The following is a 20,556-nucleotide window of genomic DNA, read 5'->3' on the forward strand; positions in this document are numbered from 1 at the left end:
CTTACCACCCTTTACCACCTCCTGGCTCCTGCTCACTAAGCCAGCCTGGTTCACTTTGACTATTACGTCGCCTGCAGCCACACATTTTACACCTACAGTGGGCTGCTGTGTACTGCCCTTCTGCTGTCTGTCTGTGTTTCCCACTGCCAGGGTACACAGATGATTTACCTTCTGCTGCCACTCTGCCACCAGCTATTACGTCAAACAATAGCTATATTGGTTGCAAAACCAAAAACCAAAAAACCATAAAAAAAAAAAAAAGGTTTAATTTTTCTGAGGTGCCCGGGTTGAAAACTGTGTTGTCCCAGTTGTGTATTGGACACAATGTGGGCTGCACAACCGCTGTCTGGGACCTCCTGTTGTGTTTATTTACAGCCCTGGTATCACCGCTAGGTACCAGGGCTATTATGTCACGCTGCCTACCTGCTGCCACACTCACACTGCTCCTCCATACCTCCTCCTGCTGCTGCTGCTGCTGTCTGTCTGTGTTTCCCACTGCCAGGGTACACAGATGATTTACCTTCTGTTGCCACTCTGCCACCAGCTATTACGTCAAACAATAGCTGCTCGCCTACTCCTCCATTCCTCCTCCTGCTGCTGCTGTCTGTCTGTGTTTCCCACTGCCAGGGTACACAGATGATTTACCTTCTGCTGCCACTCTGCCACCAGCTATTACGTCAAACAATAGCTATATTGGTTGCAAAACCAAAAACCAAAAAAACATAAAAAAAAAAAAAGGTTTAATTTTTCTGAGGTGCCCGGGTTGAAAACTGTGTTGTCCCAGTTGTGTATTGGACACAATGTGGGCTGCACGACCGCTGTCTGGGACCTCCTGTTGTGTTTATTTACAGCCCTGGTATCACCGCTAGGTACCAGGGCTATTATGTCACGGCGAGCTGCCTGCCTCATTGACTGCCTGCTGCCACACACTCATCCTCCTCCTCCTGCTGCTGAATTTACCTCCTGCTGTCTTTGTGTTTCCACTGCCAGGGAGCACATACAATGGCGCTTCCAACATGCGTGCGCCCACCAGCTATTTGTTACGCTCAAAAATAGATGCATTTCTTTAAAAAAAAATTGAAAAGAGAAATACGTGAAGAAGAATAAGACTATATTGAAAAGGAAGGAGAAGAAGAAGAAGAAGAAGAAGAAGAAGAAGAAGAAGAAGAAGAAGAAGAAGAAGAAGAAGAAGAAGAAGAAGCTATTTAAGGCCAATTCGAATAGTCAGCTCGAATAGTTAGCTCGAATACCGACTCGAATAGTGAGCTCGAAGTCCGAGGTCGAATCGAATAGTAAAAATTATTCGACTCGAATATTCGAATGACCTCGAATAATTTACTATTCGAATTCGACCAAACTCGAATTTTAAAAAGGGGTATTTGAGCACCACTGGAGTCTGATTTACAGTTGGAGATTGCACTAATAAGTTCCCCTCTGAGGAAAGCCTTGAAGGCTTCCCATTTTAGAAGTTGATTGTCTTCATCCCTGTGGTCAAATTTAAAGTTTTCAATATGATTAGCGATGTGGTCTTGGTCAGTGACCAGATCTAGCCAAAAAGCATTAAGTTTCCAGAACTGAAATGGTGGTTTATTACCCCACGCAATCGCCATAGTAATGGGGGAATGGTCCGACACTAGGCGCGGCAGGGCCCCAATATCAGAGACATATTTAAGGAGATCAGGCGACGTAAAAAAAAGGTCTATGCGAGAGGCTGCTTTAAAAGAGGCAGAGTAGCATGTAAATAGTTGCTGCGAGGGATTAAAATGGCGCCAAACGTCCGTTAGGTGGACTTCAGCCATAAGGTTTGCAAAAGAGGTAGTGTTTCCTGACTTGGAGGGGTGTTTATCTAGTGAGGGGTTACATACAGCGTTGAAGTCGCCCATCCATACTGTATATTTACAGAAAAATTTAGCTGCATACTGCAACCCCTCCTTAATTACAACAGCACTGTAGGGTGGGGGAATATAAATATTCATTATTAACAGAGGCTCACCATTTATCCTGCAGCAAATAAATACATACCTGCCATAATGGTCTGTTTTAGCATTAAGGAGTTGAAATTGTAAGGACTTTTTAAACAAAAGAGACACCCCTCTGGAGTACTGAGAGTATGTTGAATGATATGACCATCCAATCCAGCCTCTGCGCAGAGCCATCACTTTATCTCCTGAAAGATGAGTCTCCTGCAATGCTATCACATCTGGTTTGTGCTTGGCTATGTAGTTAAGAACTATGTGGCGCTTCCTGGAATCATTCAAGCCTCTAACATTCCAGCTCATAAACCTAAGCGATTGTACCTGTGTTGTGCTATGTGACATCTAGACTGAACTCACTATGTGCCTGTACGTCTGCATTGAAATCCCCTTGTCTATGTAAGTTTATTGACTGTAAACCTCGGTTTTGAACGGTGAGAGTTATCATAAATAACCTATGAGTATGTACGTGTAACAGTAAAAAGTAACATACCCCAAGAACCCGAGACCCACCCTGACTTACCATTTAACTCGGCTAGTCCTTGTACCCGAACAACGAACACTCATACACAGCAGGACGACAAACTGCCACTATCTGCTGAGGGTGACCCAGAAAAGCCCTTAGTGGGGCGAAAACAAGTAGTTACGATCTGGCCGATCGCTCAACCGGCGAGCAGCCTAGATCAATCTATACGCTTTGGCTTTGAGACGGCAGGGAGAAGGGAGATAGCAAAACCTCCAGCCAGCTCCGATCTCCGTGCCATCCCGCTCCTAACGAGAGTTACGTATACACAGTTTTATATTGCATCCCAGTTCCGTTATATTTTAGTAAAATCAGAGAACATTTCTTACTTTACTTTATAAAGTTGTATGTGAGACAGGTATATAACAGTAATGAGCGGATAAGGAGGCAGAGTGAGAGGGATGGAGGAGGAAAAGAGCAGGGCAAAGGACAAAAGTGTAAGTATAAAAGCTGTGTAGATCCTGAAATCTAACCCATAGTCTTTATGCGCCAGAGTCCTCACTTATAGCGCCACTGAATCTCTGCAAACATAGCGTTCTGCAGCCAGTGGTGCAGTTTATAATTCGCTTGGTTAGTATCAGTCAGGCACAACAGGCACAATTAAAGTGGATTGCAAGGTATATTGTTTAGCATGTGCTAGGGAAGAGAGGGTAAATCGAAGCTAATTCCTTGCCTGCTGCATTCCTGCTGTCCTCAGAAATCCAATAACGCTGGAGGCTCCGGTGGTTGCGTTTGCATGGATAATGTCCAGTTCTAAGCAGCAATAAACGCCCAGTGCTCACTCATCCTTGTCACCCTCTTGCCGAGATGGAGATTTACGGGCTTTTGAGCGCGCTTCCAGCCAGCTCATCACAGCTTCGGGTTTAGTGAAAAAATGTGTTTGGTCATCTGCAATTACCCGGAGTTTAGAGGGGTAGAGCATAGCATATGTAAAACCAGCATCTTTACGTTTCTTTTTAGCATTGAAGAAGGTTGCACGCTGTTTCTGCAGATCTATGGAAAAATCCGGATAAAATGACAATCTGGCATTTTCATATTTTACATCTCCCATTGCTCTAGCAGCCCTCAATACCGCGTCTCTGTCCCTGTAGTTCAGAAGCTTTAGTATAAATGTACGCGGAGCAGCTCCGGGGATTGAGATTTTGGGAGAGACCCTGTGCGCCCTTTCTACAATGAAGGCTGTGGAGAACGTGGCTCTGTCAAATAACTGTATTAATAGTTTCTCCGCAAAGTTCTCGGGTGAAGAACCCTCCGCTTTCTCTGGCAAGCCCACTATACGGATATTTGACCGGCGGTTACGATTTTCCAAGTCTTCGTGCCGCTCTTTAAGTGATCTTACCTCATGCTGGGTCTGCACAGTATCTTTTTTCAAAGGCCCCATCTGATCCTCCAACCGGCTTATACGGCCCTCTGTTTCTGTGACTCTGCCCCGGAGAGACTGCATGTCTGCCCGGAGGAGGGAGACATCCGATCTCACCTCCTCAAGTTTGGTCGTAATGCTGGTAAGGCTTTGCTGACAGGCAGATATCCCTTGCATAATCTGCTTGAGCGTAGGAGGTGCTGTCTCATCTTCTGAGGGGTCGTCGCCATCTTGTTCTTCCTCGTGGCGAAACTTGCGGAGCTTAGCCGCCGCTTCCGAGCCCCTTCTGGTCATGGTGAATGGATCTGAACTGATCCCAAGGGTTCACGGAGCTGAGGCGAACCGGTCCGGTTGTTAATTCTCACGGATTACTGCGGCAGGATAGAATAGTGCGGATGTAGGAGCGGGAGCTGATCTCTAGCACGTCCTCACCCCATGAGCCTCCGGCCACGCCCCCACAAAATGCAGTTTTAAATGATGGTTTTCATTATTTAGTGAGAAAAAAAAAATCCAAATCTACATGGCCCTGTGTGAAAAAGTGATTGCCCCCCCTTGTTAAAAAAATAACTTAACTGTGGTTTATCACACCTGAGTTCAATTTCTGTAGTCACCCCCAGGCCTGATTACTGCCACACCTGTTTCAATCAAGAAATCACTTAAAGGACTTACGAGGCCAGATTTGTAAAAAATACATTAAAAAAGTTAGATACCTGTGTGTGTTTGCAAGGTACGGAGGACGCCGTCCGCGCCCTCCGTGCCATTCCGCCTGGTCCCCGCTGCTTAATATGCCCCCGAACGGTCCCCGACCGCGTGGCCCGGGTCGTGCTCCCCAGCCTGTACCAAGATGGCCGCCGGAGCTGGCCGTGGCTGCGCAGTCCGCATAGCCGCGAGTGCGGCTGCGCAGCTCTAAGGCCAACCCTCCGATCCACGTAACAGTAGCGTGGATCGGGGAGTTGGCCTTAGAGCTGCGCAGCCGCACTCGCGGCTATGCAGACTGCGCAGCCGCGGCCAGCTCCGGCGGCCATCTTTGTGAAGGCTGGAGAGCCCGACCTGGGCCGTGCGGTCGGGGGTCGTTCGGGGGCATATTAAGCAGCGGGGACCAGGCGGAACAGCACGGAGGGCGCGGATGGCGTCCTCTGTGCCTTGCAAACACACACAGGTATCTAACTTTTTCAATGTATTTTTTACAAATCTGGCCTCGTAAGTCCTTTAAATAGGAGCTATCTGACACAGAGAAGTAGACCAAAAGCACCTCAAAAGCTAGACACCATGCCAAGATCCAAAGAAATTCAGGAACAAATGAAAACATAAGTACTGTAATTGAGATCTATCAGTCTGGTAAAGGTTATAAAGCCATTTCTAAAGCTTTGGGACTCCAGCGAACCACAGTGAGAGCCATTATCCACAAATGGCAAACACATGGAACAGTGATGAACCTTCCCAGGAGTGGCCGGCCGACCAAAATTACTCCAAGAGCGCAGAGAAAACTCATTCGAGAGGCCACAAAAGACCCCAGGACAACATCTAAAGAACTGCAGGCCTCACTTGCCTCAATTGAGGTCAGTGTTCACGACTCCACCATAAGAAAGAGACTGGGCAAAAACGGCCTGCATGGCAGATATCCAAGGCGCAAACCACTTTTAAGCAAAAGAACATTAAGGCTCGTCTCAATTTTGCTAAAAAAAAACATCTCCATGATTGCAAAGACTTTTGGCAAAATACCTTGTGGACAGACGAGACAAAAGTTGAACTTTTTGGAAGGTACGTGTCCCGTTACATCTGGCGTAGAAGTAACACAGCGTTTCAGCAAAAGAACATCATACCAACAGTAAAATATGGTGGTGGTAGTGTGATGGTCTGGGGTTGTTTTGCTGCTTCAGGACCTGGAAGACTTGCTGTGATAGATGGAACCATGAATTCTACTGTCTACCAAAAAATCCTGAAGGAGAATGTCCGGCCACCTGTTCGTCAATTCAAGCTGAAGCGATTTTGGGTGCTGCAGCAGGACAATGACCCAAAACACACCAGCAAATCCACCTCTGAATGGCTGAAGAAAAACAAAATGAAGACTTTGGAGTGGCCTAGTCAAAGTCCTGACCTGAATCCTATTGAGATGTTGTGGCATGACCTTAAAAATGCGGTTCATGCTAGAAAACCCTCAAATAAAGCTGAATTACAACAATTATGCAAAGATGAGTGGGCCAAAATTCCTCCAGAGCGCTGTAAAAGACTCGTTGCAAGTTATCGCAAACGCTTGATTGCAGTTATTGCTGCTAAGGGTGGCCCAACCAGTTATTAGGTTCAGGGGCAATCACTTTTTCACACAGGGCCATGTAGGTTTTGAGTTTTTTTTCTCACTAAATAATAAAAACCATCATTTAAAACTGCATTTTGTGTTCAATTATGTTATCTTTGACTAATAGTTAATGGTTTTTGATGAGCAGAAACATTTAAGTGTGACAAACATGCAAAAGAATAAGAAATCAGGAAGGGGGCAAATAGTTTTTCACACCACTGTATAACTATCAGGTTAGCTGCTCCCAGCCCCTCCTCCTGAGTTTCCTATTTGCATGATAAGTAGTAGCAGATTTGCATATGATTTGCATCTGAATTGAATGCGAAGTGTGCAGAAAGTCTATTTAGGTGCTGCACACTGAGCTGGTGGTCATTTCAGATGCAGCCTTAGTGGAATGCGCTGGAGTTCTCTTCACACTCCATCTTGGGGCCATCTGCCTACGTCTCCTGATTCTGCTGCCCATTTCAGTAATCCAACTTTTATTTTCACTTCTGGGTTACATTGCCGATGCATTTCACCCAGCTCCCGCAGCCAACTAGCAATGGGACCTCCCTGACAATAGCTGATCAGAAGCCACAGATTGCTACCTCTCTCACTGACCCACACTTCAGTCTGGTCCTCCATCCTTGGGCCTTATGTCACTGCGGTACTTCTAGAAACCTTTATGGGGAGCATTCATTCCAGATGTCATTCAGTTCATGATGTCAGCTAGCAATGCAGTTTACAGCTGTTTTGACAGCAGAGACTTCTGCTAGTGGGCTGAGCTGACAAGTAGCATCACAGTTTCTCAACCTATAGTCCCGCTTCCATGGCTGGCCTAATGTTTCAACTGGCTTCTGTATGTTCTCCATCACACAAAATTTCTATTTAGCTGCTCTCAGTTTAACTGTAATTTTCTGAAAACCACAAGGTTCTTTGAAACATGTTTTTCCCTTGTTGCTACTGTTCTCCTACACATACCTAGCTTATGTGGTGGAGTTCAAGGAAATTACAAGTTCGAGAATCCCAGCCAGGTCAACATCTGCAAGGAATTTGTATGTTCTCCCTGTGTCTACGTGGGTTTCCTCTGGGCACTCTGGTTTCCTCCCACATCCCCAAAACATACAGATAAGTTAATTGGTCCCCCCTAAATTGGCCCTAGACTATGATACATACATACCGTAGATATTGGACTATGGTAAGGACTAGATTGTGAGCCCCTCTGAGGGACAGTTATTGACAAGACTATATATTCTGCACAGTGCTGCATAATATGTCAGCACTATATAAATTCTTAAATTAAAAAAATATGCAATTCCTGTATCCTGATTTCCAAAACAGTTCACAAAATAATGTACATATGGAAAGATAGATATGTGAAATGAGATTTAGCTTTGAAAAATAATTTCTTCCTTACGGATTTCAGTTTTTTATATTACTCTTATGTATGACAACAGGCCTGCTGCGTACATACTGTACATTCATTCAAACTGCAGATCAGAGCTTATCTGTTACCATATCCGAGAGAAAAACAAAGCCCATCTTTCTGAGAGACATAAATGGTGGGAAATAGATTTCCCCTTCTGAGTAACATTTTTCAAAGCAGCATGACATGTTCAATTTAGCGCATGTTTAAGAGTGTTCAGACAGTTATTCTGTCTTTCTCGTCCCCAGAACCTCATAGATATGTATGTACAATAGAGTCTGTTGCTGTTCTCTGTATATGTTTATATGAAAAGCACATTTTCAAGGTTATTGGCAAGCTGCTTGGCGCATCCTGTATTGTAGACAACTGTCAGCGACACACAATTACATTTAGAGTGTTTTTTCATTGTTTTCTTGCATAACACTGAAAATAAACAGGTATTATGCATTCAAGGTTCAGGCTTAATGTTCAGTCAACCTAAAAACTATTAGTCAAATTTGTGATGGTTGGATTCACCTTTAGATAATTTGAGATGTTTGTGTGCTGGCCTGATGTTCCTCCGCTCTGTCTACATTTATGACACGTCTTGTCTGGCATTATGGTGAAAAAGAGTTGAGCTGGCCCGGTTAGATTCTCTATAGCAGCCAGCTTATTAATACTAAATTACAAGGTCCAAATACCCTCACACACCCCCACCTCTCAAAATCGGATACCATCTGCCAAAATAATCTTCTCCATCTTAGTCTTTGAGTATAAAATCGGATGTTTGTGTGAGTTCCTGGCTGATGTCAACGAAACTTGGTATGCAGATCCTTTACCTGGGATGATATGTTCTGGAGGTCTGGCTTCCCCCCCCCCTGCACACCTGCAGAACCACAAACAGCCAGTCAGATTTCACCCATTCACGGCAATGGAAAAATGTTAAAAGGCTGCAATTCTCGCAGTAAGAAAGCCAGATTCCCCAAACGTGCCACAGTTCGTCACTTGATGGCCTAGGTTAAAAATTCAGGGGAAGTGGGCGATTTTATAGATAGAAATTTTTACAACAACTAATTAACAAATCAAACTATCTGTATCATTATACATCTATGGATCCATGTCTGGTGAGTTAAGTAAACAGATGTATTTTATTTCGGTGGCAAGGATATGTTAAACAACTAAACCCTAGTTATATATCTTAATGTAACACTGTTTTCCTTTACATCTAGTATGCTTTGAAATATTACAGGGGGAAAAAAACACTTCTGCGATTGAAAAAAGCATAATGCTGGAGTGAGATTAACAGGGGGGGGGGGGGGTTTACAGATTCTTGGCATTAAAATGGATAAGCTGTTTCTCCCAGGCACCCACATGTGTTCAGAAATAGCCATTCTGTGCTTGGAACTGTAATGGCAATAATCTGTTTTTTTTGGGTAGATTCCTTTTTTTTAGCTGATAACTTTTGAAAGAAAGTTTGCTTATTTCTTTAAAAAGTATACATAGTAAATATAGTAAATGTCAGTAGGAGGTAGAGGAGATGGAACTCCAGCACTCTCAAGATTGCAGCAGGGGACTGGACTTGACCTTCCTTAGCATATGACTGAAGCAGTGTAATCCCCTTTAAGAGCGTGCATAGGCTGTGTGGCAATAGACAAACTTGTGTTGGAGGGAGAGACGAGGTGGAGCCAGCACTGCAGATAGGGTAATTTATTGAGTCAAATATAGCAGAGACACTTACAGTCAGCGAGATCAGATGCAAATGCGGGGAGGTGGGCGCCAGGTCTATGCCCCCCTGCGGACGTCCGTTTCGCGCAGCAAGCGCTTGTTCACCGCAATGGGGAAAGAGTTGGGGGCGGGCAGTTTCAGCGTGGGTTACATACCCACGTAGCGGCGGCACTTCCGCCTACGTCAGCCTGCCACGCCCCCTGGTTTCTAGAGCAACCACTGACGCCCACCTCCTCCGTAAGGAGGACGGAGAGCGTCCATGTAACTAGGCAATGGGAGACCTATGCAGCGGCGCCACCCACCACACCAATCAGGGCCCAGCTCACGCGTCTAAAATGTAAACAAAACGTAGAAGCAATCAGTGCTGCGTTCACGTTTATAAATATTAGCTAACTGTATTAGAGGCATGTAGGACGCAAGAGCGCGGGCAGTGACAGGACGTGCTAGGGCACCGCAGCACAGGAACTCCATCCCAATGTTTTAGCACATTAAAACCAGCTGAACTGAAGCTAAAGGAGGGAGAGGGAAAAGGGAGAGAAAGGAAAGAGGGGGGGAGGGAAGGAAAGAAGGGGGGTGTGTGGAAACGGGGGGGAAAGAAAGAAAAGGGAAAAGGGGAAAAAGGAAAAGGTATAAGGGTGGGGGGGGGGGGGCGAAAGGGAAATGGAGAGAAGGGGAAAGGGAAGGAAGTGGGGAAGAAAGGGAGGGAGGGGGAGGGAGATGAAGGGACGGGGAGAGCAAGAGGAGCAGGGTAGGGAGGACAAGGAGCGGACGGAGGGAGATGCCTGAGGCATAAAGGAGGCGCAAGGAACAGCAAAAAGCCCAAAATAGTCCCCAAAGGAGGTAAGAAAAGTGCAGGGTCAAGTAGAACTGCACATGCATGCGCAGCAAAGACATGGGGGGCTGCGCAGGCATGTGCAACTACGAAGAGGAGGCTGGGGCATATAGAGGCCGAAGACCCAAAAAGCCGGAGATCAAGATACCCCAAAGGGTGTAGGTAAAAGGTCTCACATGAGTCCCACCTGATATTTCATATTCTGGGACCCAGGTGAGGAAGTGGAGAGAGCAAAGAAAGCATAACAAACATAAAGAGCGTTCAGGAATTATTTCTCCAAGAAACAGGCTAGCTCATTTTTGTCATTAAATCCAAGCGGTCCAAGAGCATTTGTTCGCATGATCCAGCGGGCCTCATGCTGTAATAAAGTACGTTCTCTGTCACCACCTCTGGTTGTAAAGGATATGGTTTCTAAAGCAAAAAAGTGTAAGCAGTCGGGATCCCTCCTGTGACACTCAGCCATATGCTCTATCAGTCTTGTATGCTTATCTTTGGACTTAAGGGAACGGAAGTGTTCCTTAATCCTAGTCTGCAGTTCTCGGGTAGTTTGGCCGATATAGAATCTCTTGCATGGACATAGTAGACAGTAGACTACAAATTTAGATCAAATTTAGATCTACATGAGAGGACATCTTTGATCTTAACTGGTATGCCTCCCAACGTCTGTGGTCCATATTTGAGGATCTGGTTACAGATGCCACATGTGCCGCAGCGATAATTCCCTGGCTGTTTAAGAGTATTCAGCCAATTGGCTGGTTGTGATCTCTTATACTCACTGCTGGTCAACATGTCACCTAACGTGGGGGCTCTTCTGAAGGTTACCAGGGGAGGCATCATGGTAACATCTGCAAGGAGTGGGTCTCCCTGTAAAACATGCCAATTCTTACGAATGGTTTTTTTGATAATATTCGCCATTGGCGAGTATTCAAACACGAACACCTGCTTTGTATTGGTGCCCGGATGATTCTTTGGGGCCCCAGATTGGCGTTTTCTTTTGACCAGCTCACTCCTGGATCTTTTAAAGGCTCTTTCTTTAGCTTCCTCTAGTAGTGAGGGATCGTAACCTCTAGATTGTAGTCGTGACTTCAATTCTCCGGCCTGTCTTAGATATTCCAGATCTTCACTATTATTTCTCCTGAGCCGCAAGAATTGCCTCCTTTATGCCTCAGGCATCTCCCTCCGTCCGCTCCTTGTCCTCCCTACCCTGCTCCTCTTGCTCTCCCCGTCCCTTCATCTCCCTCCCCCTCCCTCCCTTTCTTCCCCACTTCCTTCCCTTTCCCCTTCTCTCCATTTCCCTTTCGCCCCCCCCCCCCACCCTTATACCTTTTCCTTTTTCCCCTTTTCCCTTTTCTTTCTTTCCCCCCCGTTTCCACACACCCCCCTTCTTTCCTTCCCTCCCCCCCTCTTTCCTTTCTCTCCCTTTTCCCTCTCCCTCCTTTAGCTTCAGTTCAGCTGGTTTTAATGTGCTAAAACATTGGGATGGAGTTCCTGTGCTGCGGTGCCCTAGCACGTCCTGTCACTGCCCGCGCTCTTGCGTCCTACATGCCTCTAATACAGTTAGCTAATATTTATAAACGTGAACGCAGCACTGATTGCTTCTACGTTTTGTTTACATTTTAGACGCGTGAGCTGGGCCCTGATTGGTGTGGTGGGTGGCGCCGCTGCATAGGTCTCCCATTGCCTAGTTACATGGACGCTCTCCGTCCTCCTTACGGAGGAGGTGGGCGTCAGTGGTTGCTCTAGAAACCAGGGGGCGTGGCAGGCTGACGTAGGCGGAAGTGCCGCCGCTACGTGGGTATGTAACCCACGCTGAAACTGCCCGCCCCCAACTCTTTCCCCATTGCGGTGAACAAGCGCTTGCTGCGCGAAACGGACGTCCGCAGGGGGGCATAGACCTGGCGCCCACCTCCCCGCATTTGCATCTGATCTCGCTGACTGTAAGTGTCTCTGCTATATTTGACTCAATAAATTACCCTATCTGCAGTGCTGGCTCCACCTCGTCTCTCCCTCCAACATAAATATAGTAAATACCTGTATAGTTTGAATATCCTATACTATAAAACCCCTGTGTCCCTGCGTACTCTCCTGTCCCTGCGTCCGTGCTTCTGCGCTACTGCGCATATGTAGCATGGGCAGCCATTGGGACTGGAGGAGGACATGGCAAGGGGGCCGCGCGCATGCGCACTGATGTGGCCGGCGGCGGTCATGGGCGTGCGCACTGATGTGGCCGGCGGCGGTCATGGGCGTGAAGTCCTGGGGCGGGGTTTTGCAGGAGATTGTGCTCTGTCATCAGTCTCCCAGCAGCGATCACTGCTAGGAAACTGTTAGATGGCGAAACCGCCGTCTATTTACACTGTACATCACTGTGATCTATAGCAGCGCTGTCCTGGGGACAGCCGTGTGACATGGCTGTCCCCCTGGGAGGCTCAAGAGCAATCGGCTGTCATAGGCTGATGACATCTGACCTGCTGCATGCTTGTTCAGGGTTTATGGCTGAAAGTATTTGAGGCAAAGGATCAGCAGGATAGCCAGGCAACTAGTATTGCTTCAAAGGAAATAAATATGGCATCCTCCATATCCCTCTCACCTCGAGTTCACTTTAATAATATAAGTAGGCTTGGTTCAAGTAAAAATGTACTACTTATAAGGATGACAGCCAGGCCTTAATTGCACATAATGGACTTGATTCACTAAAGCGTGATAACTCAGTTATCACGTGTAAAGGCTTTGCACGTGCAACGCATGTGTAAAGGCTTTGCACGTGCTAAGTATCATTATCACGTGCTATGTATCATTATCACGTGACGTCACTGCAGATCATGCGAATTGAATGTAGATCATGAATTATACTTTGTATGTGATAATGATACTTAGCACATGATATCACGTGCAAAGCGGCTTATCACTGTCGTGCTTAGTGTTAGCATGCTTTAGTGAATCGAGCCCTGTCTGCAAGTATTAACTTTTGTAGTCCGTGTGTAAGGCTGCCAAGTGCTGTTATGTGCTAGATTCCTTGTTAATGATAACAAAAAGTTTAATTCTACCTCTGCTTTCCAAGGTAGGGAATTCTGTTTAGCCAATCAAAATCTTGGTGGGTAAAGGTAGCCATACATCTAGCGATTCTGATTCAATCGACAAATCGATCGACTTTATTGGGAAATCGACTTCAGTATGGTTGATGGAACGTCGATCAACTAGTGACCCACACACTATAAGTGATATACTATGCGATTTACCTTCACTAATCTATCTGACCAATGTTGTGCCTCTATGCTCTGAATACAAAATAAATTCAGATTCGATTTAATTTAGGGTTCCAACTGCCAGCCAATTGGTCTGTAGTTGCTCACTTTGTTCATTGTGTTTTCTATCTCTTCCTGAGTCAATGGAAAATTAGGTCTCAGGAGTTTGTATTTTTTTCTCACCCCTATTAGCTGGTAAAGGAGATCCCTTTTATACAAGAGAAGAAGAGGAGCACAATAAATCCTGGGTTAGGTAGAAGGTGCTCAGCCTGATGACACAAATTAGGCACAGAAAATTTACTGCAAGCACAATTATACTACAATTAACCCATATCAGGCAGAACACTCACATCCCAGAAATTGGAAGAAGCAGAAGAAACTGATTGACAGTAACTTGTAAAAGGAATTACAATTTTCTGGATAATAAGGATAATCTAAATCTCATTTTTAGAATGTGTTAATGCAAGCTTTGTCTGTCTCTGGAAAACTAGTGCAAAATTTGCACTAATACACAACATAGTTAAAAAGTAACAAGCTTTTGAATGTACAGTATATACTGCAAAAATGACAATATTTCCTATCACCTAGGTATTAAAGCAGACTGAAAATAAACGTATGAGATAGTTATATATGTAACAGCAATAGCATATGGGACCCCCTGTAGTCTCATATTTATATATTCAATTTAAGTGGCTAAATATGATCTCTGAAGTTTATACATCAGCCATCTTAGTGTGATGTACAATCTGGTTAATTCAGGTGCCAAAAAAAAAAAAAAAACACGTACAGGTCAGTGAGATGCAAATAATTCTGAGTTGAAGCCAAGATATGAAAAATTTGCATTAAAAAGTATGCAGTATGAAAATATACCAATCAAATCCTTCCAAAGTGGAATTTGATTGGTTCAAGATGCATAAATCTGCATGCAAAATTTGCATAACCCCGTATTAACTAGAAATTGTTGGTATCTCACTGACCATCCCTACTTACAGAGCAAGGAAATCTCCACACTGTGATTAGTCAGTTGCATCATGTGATTCAGAGTGTCCAGTGGAAGAACAGCAAATTCACCACTCTGTCCTTACGAACGGAAGTGGTGTGAGGTAATCCAATATTTAAGAGAAGCTTGTGGAGTATGTTACCACTTACTTACTTCAGCCATGGTTAGGGATTGATTTTTCACACTGAAATTTTAACTCAATACTTTCACATAAATAAAATGGATTTTCCCAAGATACACACTTATATACAAAGCTGACATTTTTGAAAAAAAAATATGTTGAAGCAAAAATCATCATATTAACTTATTACTACCCAAAGTGATAGTTGTACATGTTGTGTTAATAAACCAAAGGAGAACGTGTGAACACCGAAACTTCATTTGATTATTCAATTATAAAGAAACCTCTAGGATGATTTGGATGAGGACATATTGTTGCAAATTTCCTTAATGGCCCCATGCATAATAAGCACTCCGTGAAATAGAAATAGAAGATCCGTGTGGTAAATTAATATGATGTACTGTAAATGCGGTAATCATCTTTTGCATCACATTAACTTTCTATTAACTAATCAGTTAAAAACCGATGTTAGCCTTAATATGGATCATTTGAAAAAAGAGGCTACTGGTAACAATTGAATTTATTGCGCTATGATCGCAAACAGTATATGAATGTAAATTAAAAGTCGTTCCTAGACATGTTTCCTAACAGACAAAGATGAGGCATTTATTTGTGTGAATAGTAGGGTATTAAAGAGCACCCTGTGTTTGTTCAAAGTTAATGTCAGGACTGTTTAGATCAGGCATGGGCAAACTTGGCCCTCCAGTTGTTAAGGAACTACAAGTCCCACAATGCATTGCAGGATTCTGACAGCCACAGTCATGACTCATAAAGGCAAATGCATTGTGGAACTTGTAGTTCCGTAACAGGTGCAGGGCGGCCGAATTTGCCCATGCCTGGTCTAGATGGTGTAATGGTTAAGGGCACTGTCCTTAGCTGACATAGGTGACTCGGGGTCAAATCTCAGTGCTTCCTATTCAGTAAGCCAGTATCTATTCAGTAAGGAGTCATTGGGCAAGACTCTATCAATGCTTCTGCCTACTGAGCACGCCCTAGTGGCTGCCTCTCAAGTGCTTTGACCCTGACAGAAGAAAAGGGGTATACAAATGTTGGAATTATTATTGATATCAAATGGTGTGAGGTTCCTCATTGGAGAGAGAGTGGAACTCTTGCTTGATTACTCCATGGTCACAGAGTGTGTGGGGGGGGGGAGACCACAGAGCTGGAGGCTAGGCTGTCACAGAGAGTCCTAGCCTCCCGGCAAAGTGCTAAGGCGCTTTTTCCAAGGATGGGGGGGCGGGATTTTACCTTTGTATAAAAAAAGTAGGTAAACAGATGAGAAAATGTCATTTTTATTTTACAGATTTGTTATACTGTCTTTCTGACATCAAATTTTGCGCACACTAATTGTCCGCTTCCATTAGCTCCCAATTAGCAGTGTTTCATTGCATGCAAGCCGGATGGAGAAACGCTGCTTATTCAGACAACAGGCTTGCCATCCAAATCATATGTCAGTACGATTCTGGATGTCATGCTGCAGTTGTTCACAGCACTTATCCAAATCCCTGTAACCGTGCACGGCACAACAATAACGATTTGACTGTGGCTTTGCAGCAGCACCAATGTTGTGTACGATACAGAAACGAATGCGGCACCCAGTGGAAATAAGCCCTAAGGGTGCTCTTTATGGAGAGTTGTACCATTTAAACAGAGATAAAACCTTGAGCCCTGCTTTGAATAGGAATAAAACAAACTGTAAACCTAGCCCATATGCAATTAACTTTTTCTCCTAGATGATATTTCCCACCTTGGCATAAAATGCATTTTAATCCACCAGGAAGCAATAAAATACTCAACATAATTCTGATACTGCTTTTTCACCACCATTTGGGTACTTTTTCCAATTGTAAAATGCTGAAAAGTTATTTTAAAGAAAAAAATGAAAATTATCTCCCAGGAGAAAACTCAGGAGAAAATGTTAATTGCATATGGGCCCTAGTTTCTTAAAACTCTCCTGACTCTGAGCCTAGATTTGTATAGGTCAGAGAATTCCGTCCCTAAACCGGCCCATCTGAAATTCCAGGAGTGGTATCATGAGTTAAAAGTCTTGTCCTGCCTGGTAGGGCGCCAATTTCACTTCTCTCCGTGGAAGTTGTAGTCATAAAGCTATTTTGTTTGCAAAGACTGCTCCCAAGTTCTCTGCCCTCTGCTCTTCTCATATTAAAGGCATTCTGGCAGGTAAATTGACTTAAGCATATGTGCACAGATACCTCCTGCTTGCAGAGACTGAAACTCAATTTGGAGCTTCAGTCCTCGTATAGCAGATATAGCCAATTAGATGACTTGCCTGAAGTGACAGACACATCCTCACAAACACACCTACTGCTGTTTCAATGTCTACGTACGTTGTTTATGCTGTAGGAAAGTTATCTTTGATGGCTTATAATGGACCTCACATGCACAGCAGTGATTGAAACAGCAAGATCTTTATTACATTAAACAATATTTTAACTTTTACTTCTTGACTGTTAAATGATCATGGTGGGCCATTAGAAACTGTTTACCACATCTGTACCCTCCTTTGCAGGATTCGATACCAGCATTCTTCCAATCTGCAGGGATTCTCTTGGATGGATGTTTAACAGACTTGATAGAAACTATGACCTGCTATTGGATCAGTCGGAGCTGGGAAGCATTTATATTGACAAGAATGAACAATGTACCAAGGCTTTCTTCAATACATGTGACACGTACAAGGACAGCTTAATTTCTAACAATGAGTGGTGTTACTGCTTTCAGCGGCAGCAAGGTAAGTACACAAACAACCAAGCTGTATACAAACACAGTCATTTTACAGTGGAAGAAATGGTTAGCATTGTCTGCTAATGGAAGGTGCAGTATGAGCAGTAAAACAAGTACACTTTTAAAAAAATTGTTTTGATCATAACTACATGGCTGTCATTTGTCAGTTCTCAGCAGCAGTTGTGGCTGAACAAACCTTTAACCCCCTTGGCGGTATGAAAAATCCCGCCAGGGGGCAGCGCAGCAATGTTTTTTATTTTTTTTTTTTTTAAATCATGTAGCGAGCCCAGGGCTCGCTACATGATAGCCGCTGCTGAACGGCATCCCCCCGCTTCGATCGCCTTCGGCGATCTCCGATCAGGAAATCCCGTTCATAGAACGGGATTTCCTGGAGGGCTTCCCCCGTCGCCATGACGACGGGGCGGGATGACGTCACCGACGTCACTGACGTCGGGACGTCATTGGGAGTCCCGGGCCACCCCTCGGCGCTGCCTGGCACTGATTGGCCAGGCAGGTCTGGGGGGGGGGGGCCGCGCGCCGCAGCAGATAGCGGCGATCGGGCGGGGGCCGGCGGCGATCAGAGTGCTGGCGCAGCTAGCAAAGTGCTAGCTGCATCCAGCAAAAAAAAATTATGAAAATCGGCCCAGCAGGGCCTGAGCGGCACCCTCCGGCGGCTTACCCCGTGTCCAGCACGGGGTTACCGCTAAGGAGGTTAAAGAGGAACTGTAACTGAAATATTTAGCTTTTCTCAAATAGCTCATCAGGGCATCTGAATGGCTGACATTGTGGTGAAACCCCTCCCACAGTGTGATGTCAGGACCTAGGTCCTGACAGTTTCCTTTCTGTGAGCCTTGTTGTATTGTGGGAAGTACCGTCTTTTTCCAACTGCCATGCAACCAGCATCTCCCTCTGTGCATATGTATATCTATAAAAATAAAAAATAAAAAAAAACAACAACAACCTTTTAGCCTATCGCATTGTTAGCCAATGTGGTTATAGATAATGGCAGTTGGTGTTATCTGTTCTTTTTTATGTCTACAAATAGTAAAGATGATGATGTGCAGGCTGATTGTGTATCAAACAATATGAACAAACTAGTTGACCTAAACACGTTGAAAAACAGGCTCTAGGTCTGTCACGCCACAGCCGCATTTCAGTGTGCATGCGCGCACACCCATCCGCCCGTGCACATGCCCACCCGGCTCTATGGCCCTGTCTTCCTTTCCCGATGGCTGTCCGTGCTGTACATGGGCAGTAGCACAAATGCACGGACACAGGGACAGGATGACGCAGGGACACTTAGGTTTTATTATATAGGATTACATGGTGAATATCAATCATTTCTTATGTTATAAACTGAACAGAGGCGCCAAAAGGATAAAAGCAATATTTAAAATATTTAAAAATGCTTAGGAGGCAGTGGTGGACTTACCTCCCTCAAGCAGACACAAAAAAAGTGTAGTAGAAAAAACAGTACATTTATTGGCACACTCCGGGATTTTTATACAACGCGTTTCGCAGGTCTATACCCGCTTCATCAGGCAATGGAGGTAGGAGTACACAGCAGAATGTCTGAAACACACCTGGCGCCTTTCAATCATTTCTTGATCTCTACTATTTTTTATCTTCTCACTTTGCAATGTATTAATTTAATTTTTCCCCCTTTTTGCTAAAGCTTCTCTTTAACATACCCTGCCACTGGCTTAATGGACTAAATTCCAGATCTCTGCCTTGCAGTGAAAACACAGCAGCCTGGAACTCTCCAAACTTTGTACATGTTATGCTGAAGGACAACTGTAAAAGGAGGGATATGGAGGCTACCATATTTATTTCCTTTTAATCAATGCCAGTTACCTGGCTATCCTGCTGATCCTCTGCTTCTAATACCCTGAACAAGTATACACAGATCAGGCGTTTCTGACATTCTGGTCATATCTGACAAGTTTAGCCACATGCTTCTTTCTGGTGTTATTCAAACACTACTGCAGCAAAATAGACCAGCAGGATAGCCAGGCAACTGGCATTGTTTAAAAGGAAATGTTCCATCTTCTTCTCATTTGTCCTTAAAGGACAGTAAAGTATAGGAAAGTGGAAAATCACTCTAAAAAGTGCTAGAACAGTGTGATTTTCCAAGTGTTTTTTTTTTTTTTTTTTACAAAAGCTGTACACTTCCAGCTCTACTGTACCAAAAAATAACTGCTACACCGAAACCCTCCAAAAATCGCTAGGCATAACAAGAACATCGCTAGGCACATGCCTAGAATCACTAAAATCACTTCTAAAAACGCTTAGCGTTTGCGATTATGCTAGTGTTTTTAGGTGTGCACCAGCTCTAAGGAAGTATTGTACTTATCTGATAAAGTTGTTTGAATGGTTCCTTTGCTGTTAATAGAAAAAGTAATATCAAGAGAGACTAGGGTCAAATATAACATTATGCAGCAACTATGCATCAATCATTCCTCAATCATAATAAATTAATTTCCTACCTTGCACCAATATCAGATTTCAGTGGAAACGGGATTCAATATTAATCAAATTGTTTCAATTCTCTCCTAACATTTTTCTGTTAAATAAAAAGTAGGGATGGGACGAATCCACAATTTCTTCGAATCCGAATCCGGATCCGAATCTAAAAAGGTTCTCGAATATCTCGAACCTTTCGAATCCCGAATCTAACGAATCCTGCACATACGAATTGTGCGATCCGTGGTATAGTTGCCCGCAGTATAGGTAGCGAGGTAAAGGTGCCTTCAGTATAGCTAGCTAGGTATGGGTGCCTTCAATATTGGTAGCTTTCAGTATAGGTAGCAAGGTATATGGGCCTTCAGTATAGGTAGCAGGGTATATAGGCCTTCAGTATAGGTAGCAGGGTATATGTGCCTTCAGTATAGGTAGCAGGGTATATGTGCCTTCAGTATAGGTAGCAGGGTATATGTGCCTTCAGTATAGGTAGCAGGGTATATGGGCCTTCAGTATAGGTAGCAGGGTATATGGGTCTTCAGTATAGGTAGCAGGGTATAGGGGCCTTCAGTATAGATAGCAGGGTATATGTGCCTTCAGTATAGGTAGCAGGGTATATAGGCCTTCAGTATAGGTAGCAAGGTATATGTGCCTTCAGTATAGGTAGCAGGGCCGGGCCGAGGCATAGGCTGGAGAGGCTCCAGCCTCAGGGCGCAGTGTAGGAGGGGGCGCACAATTCATTTAGCTGTCATTCCTAATTGTGTTTGAAGCAGAAAGAAATAAGACAAGGGGATACATAGCAGTGACTGCAAGCCAGATAACTAGATATTAAGGTGTTGGGGAGGTTGTGGGCCCTGTGGCACCTCTTAGTCTAATAGCAATCAGTGTGTGATGGCTG

The 20,556-nt window shown here is 44.5% G+C and overlaps 1 protein-coding gene across 2 annotated transcripts in view; it reads left to right on the plus strand.

Annotated features, from left to right (window-relative positions):
• SPOCK3 (SPARC (osteonectin), cwcv and kazal like domains proteoglycan 3) overlaps positions 1 to 20,556 on the plus strand; it is a 545,564-nt gene that overhangs the window by 510,688 nt on the left and 14,320 nt on the right. For both annotated transcript variants that reach the window (XM_068278829.1, XM_068278830.1), the window contains exon 8: positions 16,984 to 17,205. In XM_068278829.1, coding sequence (XP_068134930.1) covers positions 16,984 to 17,205 — 222 coding nt within the window. The remainder of the gene's footprint in view (positions 1 to 16,983; positions 17,206 to 20,556) is intronic.

Source organism: Hyperolius riggenbachi, chromosome 1 (assembly GCF_040937935.1).
Source record: "Hyperolius riggenbachi isolate aHypRig1 chromosome 1, aHypRig1.pri, whole genome shotgun sequence".
Taxonomy (NCBI): Eukaryota; Metazoa; Chordata; class Amphibia; order Anura; family Hyperoliidae; genus Hyperolius; species Hyperolius riggenbachi.